Source organism: Vespa crabro, chromosome 15, assembly GCF_910589235.1.
Source record: "Vespa crabro chromosome 15, iyVesCrab1.2, whole genome shotgun sequence".
Taxonomy (NCBI): domain Eukaryota; kingdom Metazoa; phylum Arthropoda; class Insecta; order Hymenoptera; family Vespidae; genus Vespa; species Vespa crabro.
In genome coordinates, this window is record NC_060969.1 from 77,501 (window position 1) to 90,000 (window position 12,500).

Consider the following 12,500-nt stretch of genomic DNA (forward strand, 5'->3'; position numbering starts at 1 on the left):
TTTTATTTGAATAATCCTAATATTCTTTTTTATATTCTACATTTTAGTATAAAAATTGATTTAAATACTTTATATAGTGTTATATAGTGTTAATATCTTCCTATCTTTAGAATGTTTTGATTTAAGATTCCTTTTCTTAACTTTTTATAACAAATCTTCTGTCTCTTTTTTCTTTCTCTTTCTTTCTTCTGATTCTTTTCTTCTCTTTCGTTTCTATAAAATCTATTGACACGAAGATTAGTCATTGGAGAACTTGAACTGATGAACAAGATTTATCGAACGTATTAAAAGAAAACTTTCGACCTTGAACAATGAATGTCCTCGATCGTCGAAGTTCAGCTCGTTCTAAGAATATCACTAGACTGTTCTAGAATTTTCCACATAATATTCCAACTATTTTCGAAGTTGACCTACTTGAATAAAAAGTTCAGAAAGTTTCATCACAGATTGCGAAATGCACTCCGGCCAAATATATGTTCTCGTAACGCTACTTTGACTAGCTTGCCGGCTATATTATTTAAAACGAAAAAGCAATAGCACGTAATAACGAACGGGAGACAGGAAGAATCAAACCATCAGGTATACACGAATATAGAGCGAGAAAGAGAGAGAGAGAGAGAGAGAGAGAGAGAGAGAGAGAGAGAGAGAGAGAGAGAGAGAGAGAGAGAGAGAGAGAGAGAGAGAGATTATTCTCTATTACACTCTCTTGGTAAATAAAGAGTTATTTGCGGTCGTACGTTAACGAGCATGGTCCACTTCCGGCCTCAAACGTCGTCCTCTCGCTTGTTTCATTAACTATAATGATCTGTGTTATTATCTCTGTGTATTAGGTAAAGCTAATAAAATTAAGAAAATAAGAAAAATGAAAAATACACGTCTATTTTCAAAGAGAATGAAAACCTCCGTTTCTTTTTCTTCTTTTTTTTTGAGAAACAGAGAGAGAGAGTGAGAGTGAAAGAGAGAGAGAGGGTGGGAGATTTCTTTTTATGATACAATATGTATTTATTTTTCTATATTTTCCCGTTAAAAATCTCGTATTTAAAATTGATATACGATCTTTTTGAATGTTACGTAAGGATTTAGTTACACAATATAAATGCATCTTTGTACACACGTATAATTAAGAAAATGCTTAGCAGAACAATCTAACGAAATGAGGATTCATTTTTATTATTTATATTTTGTCGTACCATTCTTTTTCTTTTCCTTTTTTCTTTTTAGACTCTTTCTCACGCGACACTTACTGACGAAGGAAGAAAGTCAGATTAATGATTATGCGAGCTAGAGATGTACGTTGATCAAAAGCGTAGAGTACTTTTTGGAGCCTTTCTACTTTGTACTTCGCTATGTGATGCGGGCGCGCGCGTGAGAGAGAGAGAGAGAGAGAGAGAGAGAGAGAGAAGTGTTCAAAGGGATCGTTTCTGGCTTTTCGTTCTCGTCTGATCCAATCTTTTTACTCTCTTTCTTTTATATGTAGTACTTCATTTCTTTCTTACATATATTGTATATTCCTACGTAAAAAAAAATATATCTATGTCGAGATCAATACAATGACGTTTGCACGAGATAACGTTTGAAATGCAATATCGACAGAATTGAAAGATCGAAATAGAAATAAGGTTATATTCGTGGACGTTGATATTCCGATAGACGCATAATACGTTCTCCAAATAAGTATAATAATATCATGGTTATCCTCCCGCTCTTTTGGATGGGATTCTCGCAAGGATATAACCACAGAGCTGACTTTCCTTCTCTAGAGGATCGACGCGGGAAGCCATTTCCACCGTAGAAATTGAGTCTGAGTCGCGGAGAAGGCTCTTCTCTCTCTCTCTCTCTCTCTCTCTCTCTCTCTCTCTCTTTCTCTCTTTAGTCGAAATCCTCGAGGGGTGTTAGTCGAGAGTAAGATCGTTTTGCTATGTTCGTCTTGAAAAATAAAAGAAAAAGAAAATATCGTTATATTGAGACTAGTAATTTCTTTCTAAATATCATCGAAAAATCTATCGTTCCTGAAAAAATATTTCATTATTTAAAAATATTTTGGCAAAATATTACGTCTTTATAGAGACGTTTTAATCATCGAAATAAGATCGGAAATGATTAACAAATATATAAATAATAAGCGAAGTCTTTGAATAATTAATATATTAATACCAAGAAATTGAAGATTCTTCTTGATAAATTTTTTAAGAAAATAGACGAATTCATATTAGAGGAAAATATTTTCTTTCCCTTGTTTTTCTTTTTAATTTGTCTTTTCTTTTCGTGTTTCGAGATCAAAGGGAGAGAAGATCGACAAAAATTAATTTTGTTGTTTATTTATTACCTAGCACAAGATTAAATGTGCTTCGAAATCTTGTAAATCGGTATGTCGTAATATTAGTGCAGGAATGATGTATCGTATTTCACATGGTATCCCCGAATTATGTGAAATCACAATTTATGAACGCTACGAGGACCATGAGAAGATGTATGAGTAGACCATGTAATTATTTTGGAAAACACGCAAACGTCGGAAGTAAAAATTACATATAGTATCCTTAGATGACTCTCTGCTTTCGTTGATTTTTCCGTCGATAGTCTACAAAATGTACTGCTTCAGTAAAAAATAAAGAATCAAGTTCATCTGTCAAATTCTTATTTTCTTTTTTTCTGTTTTTTTTTATTTATTAATTGTTTACTATCCAATTGTTCTTCTTTAGAATATAATTTTACACGAAATTTTAGAAAATAATTAATTCGTTTATACTTGATTACGATCATTTGGTTTTTCTCTCAATGAAATGCAATTGAATTCAATCAAATATATAGAATTACCAAACGAAATATAAGATTATTATTGGAAGTAGGTCTAACAATCTTTCAAATAATGTTCGACTTTGTAAAGACTTTGGGGCGGATTTCCAACTGGGAAAGTGGATTCGCGAAGTTTGCTCCAGAAAGTTTATGCTTTAAGAACCATTTCACCGATTTTCTTTCGAACGATATCTTTCGCAGTTAGATTGACCCGATTTATCAGATCTTAATATGAGTAAATATAATCCTGGCAACTGAATTTAATCTCGTTTTATCGTAAATGTACCCACGCGATCGTATACCAAACTTCTTATAGATATTACTTTTTACAAGAATTTATGAGTCTATAAATTTAGAAAATTCAATAAAAAGGATTGTCAGGATCGTTCGTCGATTCTAAATTATGAGCACTTGAGAGTATCAACTAAATTGAATAAAGACATAAAGAATATTTCTCACAGATTCGTTTACCGCTCTGAAAAAAAAATTGGCGAATCCGCTTTTATCAAAGATTTCTTTCAAAGGTTCCTCACATTTCCCACGTGGCAGTAAGTTCGACCTTCGATAATCAACCGACAAAAGAATGAGGCCACGCACGTGCGCGAGTGCATTCACGTTCACATGCGAATTAACGTGTGGTCGAATTAACACGCTTACGTGCGTCCGAAGGGAACAGAGAAAAAGAGGAAGAGGAAGAAGCTGGTAACTACGCTAAATATGTGCAAACCCACGTATACTTCTCACAAATAAGTGTTGTATTTATTGGTATCTACGGGGTGTTACAAAATTAAAATACTCACTAATTACAAAATAATTAGAGAGAAAAAAATATATATATACATAAAACTCAAACACTCTCCAAAATTATTATCAATAATAATTCCTGCAGAAATAATATAATATTTTTATTATAAGTGTATAATGATAATCAGTTGTGTTTTATTATACATACTAATATATTTAATATATTTATTATACATAAATATTAATTTATTTATATTACTATTGCATAGTTATATAAATAAATTAATATTTAAGGATAGAGGATCAAAATTAATTCATCAATCTAATTGTTAAAATTGTTCTCAACAATCGGAACTTGTATTTTCTCTAATATCTAGAATAATTGAACAGTTTGATTTTTAAACACCAAATGTGCATATTCGAATTTGTTCTTTATTTCGAAAGGACCAGTTTAAAGAGCTTTTCGCGAATAACACTCGACCGGTTGCTGTCAACTCGAGAGGGTTGTAAGTGGTATAAAGGCGGTGCCGCTTTTTCGTCCACCCTACTACCATCATCACCAGCAACGTACCAGTCTCCTCCTTTTTTTTCACCCTTCTCTTTTTTTCTCCATATCGTCTTTGATCGGTAGATCTATAATGCACGATATTCATTAACGTTTTCCTTGCATTTTGTTCGACCTTTCTTTTGGAAAGCAATGCAGTCAAATACGATTAAATGTGATTGAACCTCAGCTTTATTTATGTTATACCTACACATGGTATTGAAGACTCCCGTAGATGGTTTTAGGAACGTTTAAATACGAAGAGCCTGCGATTATGAGATTCAAGAGGTCCTCAATAAACAACGCGTTGTTCTTTTGATTTTTCTTTTTTCGTCTTCGAATTATGTTTGATAGATATAAACTTCATTTTTCAATTTCAATTAACTTCAATTTTCTAAATAATTTAAATAATTTCAATTTTTTAAATACACGATGAAAAATCGTTATTATTTTTGAAACGTCGTTATTATTATAGACCAGTGCTCCTCAGCCTAATATTGGACCGCATTAAATTTGTAATAGACCGTGAAATGATACCTGCTTCCTTAAACCAAAAAGAGGAAAGTGATTTATTTATAAGAGATTTCTAGAAAATCCTTGTAATATGTTCTGCGAATTTACAAGAATACCTCAGTCATATGTTTAAAATAATATACAGTAACTTATCTATTGGGTTCTTAACAATTTTATATCATAAACATTTGAGCCGCGGTAGCATTATAAACAAATGTATTGGACCGCGCGATTACAAGTTTAAGAAACACTGTTATAAATAACTACGTTAATGTAAATTTTTAACATTAGTTAAATATAGTTAATTATAATTAAATATAGTTAAATATAATTATCGTACAAATAATAAAATTTTTGTAAGAAAATAACACACCACGTAATCATTGTCGAAGGAAGTAGGTACTTTCTTGTCCAAAAAAAGAACGCTAACGAATCTCATCCGCGGTCTATTCGTGGAAACCTAAGCGGATCACAGTGTAAGCCGCTTACGTAAGAATGAACCAAAGGGCTTCGCGTTGCTGGTCACTTTGCTATCATATTTCATATTAACCGCTGATTAAAATCGATTTTCTTATGGCAACATGTTTCTCATTTTTTGTCATTCTTCTTTCTCATCTTTCTTTCTAATGAGAGTTAAAAATCGATTCGTAAACTCAATTAATTATTATATCTAATCAACGAAATTTATTCAAAGAAAATCTCGAAGTTTGTTTCTCTTATATTTCTGCAAAGAACTTTCTGTCCTGTTTATTGATTCGAACTTAGCTTTTATGGAACGTCAACGAATGGATATCGTGCATGATCGATAGAGGTAATATAGTATTCATCTAAATAACGTTGAGAAATCCTATGATGGAAAGATACTAGTACCGGTGTGAGTTTACCTGTCGGGCTGATCGAGATTTTCTAGTTGACTGCTTCGAATCAACTAGGACGTTACGAACTAACAGAGTATTGATCGTGTTTAGTGTCAAAATGCTGAATAGAATGAATCACCGATAAGATTTATACATAAGAAAGTTTCGCTTGAAAGATGTTACAGGTATATTAGAATGATTTTACATGTGTTTAACGAGAGTTGCATTTCTCACTACAATATATTTAATCCATTTCTATTGAATACAATTATATTAATTATTCCTATGTAAATTTCGTAAAATTAATCGCTTATAGAAGACAAACGAAAGTTTAAATTATTAACGAAGAAAGTTTAATTATTAGATAATTAATTTTCTGCTATAATTATTATTTTTATCCTCATACTTTTTACAATGTTAATTGAATAACGACAAAAGATAAAGTCACGTGTCTGCTCACGATATTTCTACGTATTAATGACGAAATGCGAGCGTCCAACGACCTCGGAAATAAAATCGATTTGTAATTAGCAGTCACGCAGTCGCAAGATGCAGCGCCACCATTCACTTGTTTCTTTTAATCTCGCTCGAACATTATGCGCTTGATTGTATTTCAATGCTGATATTCTTTCCATTAAGCTGAGCTAGCTGAAATAAAAACTTAAACCTGTTCACGGAGTGAATATCGACAGAAAGAATAACGAGGAAAAACGATACACATGTGAGGTATCCGCACAAAATTCGACCTAAATTTGTAAGAAATTGACTATACTCCTTCATTAGAGTTATTCGCAAATTTTATTCAGTAGAATCATAAGAAGTTATACAAATATTCTATTGATTTTATTCATAAATAATTGTTATTTTATTAATATAAAATTTTTGCCGATAATAAAATTTATTTACAAATCAACCAAATAAATATAATATTTCATAATCAGGATTTCTAGGTTTACCCTTCTGTATAATTGATTTATCCGAAAATGTATATTTGATGTTTTATTGTAATAAAGTCATAAATTCCTTAACTAAATATAACACCTATATTTACATATTTATAAATCAGTTTAATAATTACGATTATTAGGTAATTAAAGAAAATAGGAAAAAAACAAATAACAAGGAATAAGTGGTTCTTTACCTTTTAACGCCAATCTCAGCGTAACGGCCTCTTGTAGCACGGCTCGCCACGCTTCTGCCGTTGCTCGGGTTCGTGTATAATGTTAATATATCACTGTTAATATTGTTTATGATTGGCGGTAGCATTATTGCGAAAGGAATCCAAAATATGACAATTTGGCGTTCGTTTATTATGATTTGTGACGACGATTAGTCGGTCGGTGGATATACACAACACATTTCACTGTTTTTATGTAGGATTTTATAATGACGCAAAAAGAATGAGTATATTCTTCAAGAAAAACCTCTCTCTCCCTCTCTCCCTCTTCCCCTCTCTCTCTTTCTCTCTTCTCTTTTATCTTTTTCCTAAATATCTGTAAAAATTGAAACAGTCGGAACATCGTAAATTCGTTTAATTTCGTAAATCACTGTTTTTCTTGGTGGAAAGAGGTTCTCTAAGGAACGTATTCTCTAAGGAACTATTTATAACATGTCGTAAAATTATTAAATTATGCATTTCTCTTTCTCTGTTGAGTTTTATCGGCGTTGAAAAAATCAAATCGACAATTAGTAACTCCTTTGTGGTCTAACAAGAAGACTCGAATTATCAATGCGTTGTAAATTATGGGTGAGTTTATCGTCGTCGTTTTCCTTTTCCGCGTATGGGTTCGAAACGTCTCCGATAACGTAATAATGCGTAGCGACGATACGTACGTCGTGAAAATATCTGATAAAACGACAACCACCATCCATCTCCTTTCTTTTTTTTTTATCATTGATCGTTCACGTTTGTTACTTTCTATTGTTTTAATTATCTCTCGTGGCGTCTCGTATCATATGTAATCTTTAAAAAAAAAAAAAAAAAAAAAAAGAAAAAAAACGTCAAACCACATATTTGTATCTGCGTGGGAAAAATAAAAACGCGTGGGAAAAATAACGATCGATCGATCGAACGAATTATTCCGAGATATTGTGATACTTAAATAAATCTATATAAATAGCCATATAGTAAATCAAGCGAGAAATTATCTGCAATAATAATACATACATTGAATAAAACGTTTATATAGAGTTTCAATAAATAATCTAATTTCTTTCTTTTGTTTTAAAATTCGATAAGAGATATCATTCAACGATATTTAATAATATTTATAATTCCTGATATTCTCTTAATATAATTTTCCCTCTGATTACTCCAATAATATCGGGAGAAAAAATACTTAAATAAAAACGATGGGTACGTGCCGTAATATTCTGTTTATTGGGCTCTTCTACGGCGAAGCACGAACGACGGTAAAAATTTTGATCGTACAGGCCGGTTCCAACGATTTCCAACGGTCTTGTAATAGGATCCTAGGCATCATTAGAACCTTTTTTCGAGGGTCAATCGTAACAAGAAAAAGAAAAAAAAAGACGAAAAAAAAGTACAGAACGAATAGGAAGGCAATAGTAATAGCACCATCGTTGGCAAATATTCCGAAGGACGAGATTGTTTATCGGGAGTCTTTGCGAGATATCAAGGTCCTGGGAAAGGATGCTGAGAGTAAAAACGAGAAGCGGAAGGGACGAGAAACGAGCTCGAGGAACGCAGACTTATTACCGATTGGATCGTTGTTGAGAGAGACCATGAGAGTGCCCATGTAAAAAAACGAACAGGATATTGGTTCGAATGAGAAAGAAAGACAGACAAGACAAGGCGTATACCAATCGTGCGATATGATAAGTGCGTGCTTCTTGAAATTTTCTATCTCTGCTTATTTCCTATAACGCCTAGATTTCTCTGCCACAAAAAAAAAACATAAAACTAGGAATATTGATCGATCAACCACATGAATTAGTTCGTATTTAAATAAAAAAGAAATATATATATATATATATATATATATATATATATAAATTTACAAAAGAGTAAAGAAAGTTTGACTAGAACGAGTAATTAATGTTGTAATGCTCGCATTATTTCAGCGTAACGATCGGGAACGTTAATTATTTTCTAATGACGTGATAATTAAGAGGAAATATCTCAAAAGAAGATTAAAATTAAACATATGTATACATAATATTTCGGTAGCTGTCGTAATTTCTAAAGTCACATTTCGTTGCGTACGAACGACGAAGGGAATAAAATAAACAGTAATTTCGCGAACCGCAAAGGCGAAAACATTTGAATTCAGCAACAGTAACGACGACGACGGTAGAACGGCTGACGGGCACGGCGATTATCCCTCGACGCAACCAGCACTCACGGCCGTCGGGAAAGATGCTATTCAAAATTTACCGGATGACGGTTGCTGAATTAGAAACTGAACTCACGACTCGCATTTTCAGCGAGACGTTTCTCATTTCCCCTTTAATTTTGATACCGGATATTATATCTCTTAAATTTTACTTTATTTCTGAATAAACAGACAAGGAGAGATAAAGAAAGAAAAAGAAATATAAAAAAGTGCAAACGTTTCGCTAGAAAGAAAACATTTCGCTAGAAAATGAAATAAATTTGCATTACTCTCTCTCTCTCTCTCTTTCTGTCCCTTATTCTTTCTTCGTTTCTTTAAATTAGAATAAAATTTACGGTACGATTGCGGCGTCGGATAATTTATATCGCGTTAAACGTTTATTACGAAGAACGCAACGCTTCGAAAAACAACTGGCTGAGAGAAAATCTTGAGAGAGGTTTGCGATAGTGAACGATGCGTTCAATCTTCTTTCTCTTCGACGAGGAAGAAATCAGGTCAGCTCATCTGCTTCTAATATACTTTGATCTCGGATGAGAGGTAAGATCTCGTAGATAGGTAATTATCTAACGTAGAATCGTTCAACGAGAATCTCACACAGTGTGGTCTAATACACCGTCACTTTGCGGTAACTGGTGCAGACTCACGATTATCGACCTTCATGGAGCCGCAATTCCCTGGCCAGCCGATGTGATTGGTCGTCACGATAATTCGATTAACCCTAACGAATCGAGTTGGAGGACTGAATCGGAGGATGGAGATGAAGCTATATATTTTTTCTTTATTAACGTATTTCTATCTCCTTTTGTATACGGTTCAAAGAACTCAAAATTTACTCGAAATTTATCGCTATAATAAACTATGAAACTACTTATATAGACAATTATTTTAGTTTTAATACTTTTTTCTTTATTTTAATATTATCAAGAACCTTGATCCAATTCACAATGTATATTTTATTATCGATTTTCCTTTTGAATTTTATTTTTAAACTATTGCGAAAATAATATCATTATATATATATACATATATATTAATATATATATTTTAATACATATTAATATATACATATATATATATATATATATATATATATATTTTTACAAATAAAACATACTATTGCGAGCCTTTATAATAAACAGCAGCTGCACTTTCCACGAGTTGTTTGACAATCAGCTGCACGCGACTGTGGTTAGTTGCGCAACACGTATGTATCAACAAATCGTCCATGAACCTTCATCTTGAACGCTGATGAATATCAAGAGAAAACAATTCAATTCGTCGCCGCGAGATAAACGAAAGAAGAAGGTAAAAAGTAAATAGATAAATATGAATTTAAACAAACGTTCTAATGAAGTAACAATTGTTTCATACAACGGATCATGCATCGACAAATTTCTAAAATAAAAGAAGAAAATAAACGAGTAAAGATTTGAAATTCAATGATAGAGGGAAACAAAATTAATGAAGACTCGATAAAGATTGACATTTTGTTTTTTTATTTTAAAGACGTTCTCTTATCAGTACCTATACGATGAGTTCTTATCGATGCACGGTGCAATGCATTTGAAGAAGTCTATGTCACTGGCTCGTACAGAGTACCTACTATCACTCGTGATTCAACGAGGGAAAGCTTGACGGAGCAACGTACTCGTTGGTGTTCGACTACGTGCTCACCATAAAGTTAGCTCGTAAGGACAAGAGTTACGAGAGAAAAAGAGATTAAGAAACAGAGCGAGTGAGAGAGAATCGCGGTCCACTTAAAAGAACGTTCTCAAGCACGAAATACTATTCGATCAAAGAAGCCACGAAGAAAAAGAAGAGGAAGACACTTGCCGAAGAACTTTCAATGTCTTTCCACTTCGTTTCATCTAATCGTATTTAGCCGAGTGGAACCTCGATTATCGGTTATCTCTCAACGAAATTTCACCATGCATCCCTATCTCTTTCTTTCCTTTTATTCTTTTTCTCTCGGACGATTCGATAACATTTCATGAAATAAATGGTCTAAGGATAATCGATTCGAGGTAATACAGAATGTCTATGGAAAACAAAACAAAAAGAAAAAAAAATTAAGTAGAAATGTAAAGAAAGAGAAAGAGAAAGAGAAGGAGAAGAAAAAGAAGAAGAAGAAGAAAGGGAAAGATAGAGACACAAGGTTAGTTTTAATCGCATTGGGTGCAACGAGATATAAATGAGAACACGGAGAACGTTTGTGATAAAAGATAAACAATGAGCGTGCGGCATTTTTCGAAATTTTCACTCGTAACTTTCGTGCTACGTATCTCGCCATTTTCACACGCAGTGCGCTGCTTCAACTCGATATTTCCGATATATATTTACGCAGCAGACCAATGGAGAAGAGAAAAATATACGTTCCCCATTTAAGGTTGAGTGACCTCGAAAGAAAGAAAGAAAAAAAAAAGGAATAAAAGGACCCCTCGTACCGTCGATCTCTTCGAATTCCGACTACTATTGAACTCTAAAAATGTATCTTCATATCGCTTATCAACGAGAATTTCTTCCTATATTTCTTTCTTTCTCTTTCCAAAGAAGCTTCGCGACGTCGTGAGATATATTCATCGAACAAACTTCGATAAGACATCCACGGAAGTAGAGACAACTTCGATGAACCAGATAGAAACAGATGACTCATGGAAATCCAACAAATCTCCCTCTCGACGATACGCACTCCAAATATACTAACCGGCGTCGTTTCGACGCCGGAGACTCGACGTTCAAAACTCTCTATGGGAACAAAAAAAGAATATTGATCTCTTTGTTAAAGCTGTAAACGAATTTTTTGTTTCTCTTAAAAATGAACAAAGTACAAAACATTACAAGAACTTTCTTCCCGAAAAGAAAAGAAAGAAAAAAAGAAATCATTATCGACGTCTAAACTTTAAGTTTTTCGATAGTACGAACAAAAACCTTTTACTTTTCTCGTTTATTAACGACACACCATCCATCCACCAAGAAGATAGTACAAGTAAAAAAACAAATAAACAAATATCTAAGCCAAATTTTGTATGAAAAAACGCACGGGAAATATTTAAAAAAAAAGGGATTATTCTGTTTCTTCGTTATGTCACTCTTGATATCACGAGCTCGTGTACGATGGAAGTTAGACGTGAATAATAAAAGATATAGAACGAACATTCAAATAGAATAGAAGAAGGCGTCGTGACGCCGGTCGCCGACGCACTGCGAGGCGTCGCGACGTCACGTAACGCGCACGAGAACGCGACTACCGGTCGAGAACGATAGAACCGAACGGAGCGCCTTCTTCTCCCCTTTCTTCGCACCCCGCGTTCCACTAAAGCGGAGGGGAGCCGGAAAGGTGAAGAAAGGGGGGGAGGACCGGCGAGCGCATGCGCAACACCGACCACTATTTCATTCTACATAGATTCTCTCTATCCTTTTCCCTCAGCGACTATGGTGGTCGCGTGAAAGAAAAAAGAAAGAGAGAGAAAAAATAAAACAAATGAAAAAGGATCCATCAATCTTCTGATTTCTAACACATTTTTGTTAAGATCTACTGCTTTTAATCAAAATTTTTCACAATTATGTTAAATAGATATGATATGTTTCAATCTCAAGGAGTGCCGATGTAATTATAAAATATTTTATTGATTATTTGAAAGTCTTAAGGGGAATTATTAATAGATATTTAAGAATGATATACCTACGTTG

At 33.4% G+C, this 12,500-nt stretch overlaps 1 protein-coding gene across 7 annotated transcripts in view; it reads right to left on the reverse strand.

Annotated features, from left to right (window-relative positions):
- LOC124429416 (protein sprint) overlaps nt 1-12,500 on the reverse strand; it is a 153,431-nt gene that overhangs the window by 24,455 nt on the left and 116,476 nt on the right. Inside the window, exons 1-3 of one of the 7 annotated variants that reach the window (XM_046974676.1) lie at nt 10,335-11,243; nt 9,925-10,055; nt 6,596-6,947 (exon numbers count right to left, since the gene is read on the reverse strand). The exons of 3 other annotated variants lie outside the window; for them this stretch is intronic. In XM_046974676.1, coding sequence (XP_046830632.1) covers nt 6,596-6,720 — 125 coding nt within the window. In that variant the 5' untranslated portion in view covers nt 6,721-6,947; nt 9,925-10,055; nt 10,335-11,243. Of the gene's footprint in view, nt 1-6,595; nt 6,948-9,924; nt 10,056-10,334; nt 11,244-11,738; nt 12,082-12,500 lie in introns of those variants that run through there. 3 more of the 7 variants (XM_046974673.1, XM_046974674.1, XM_046974675.1) reach the window with 3 other exon arrangements.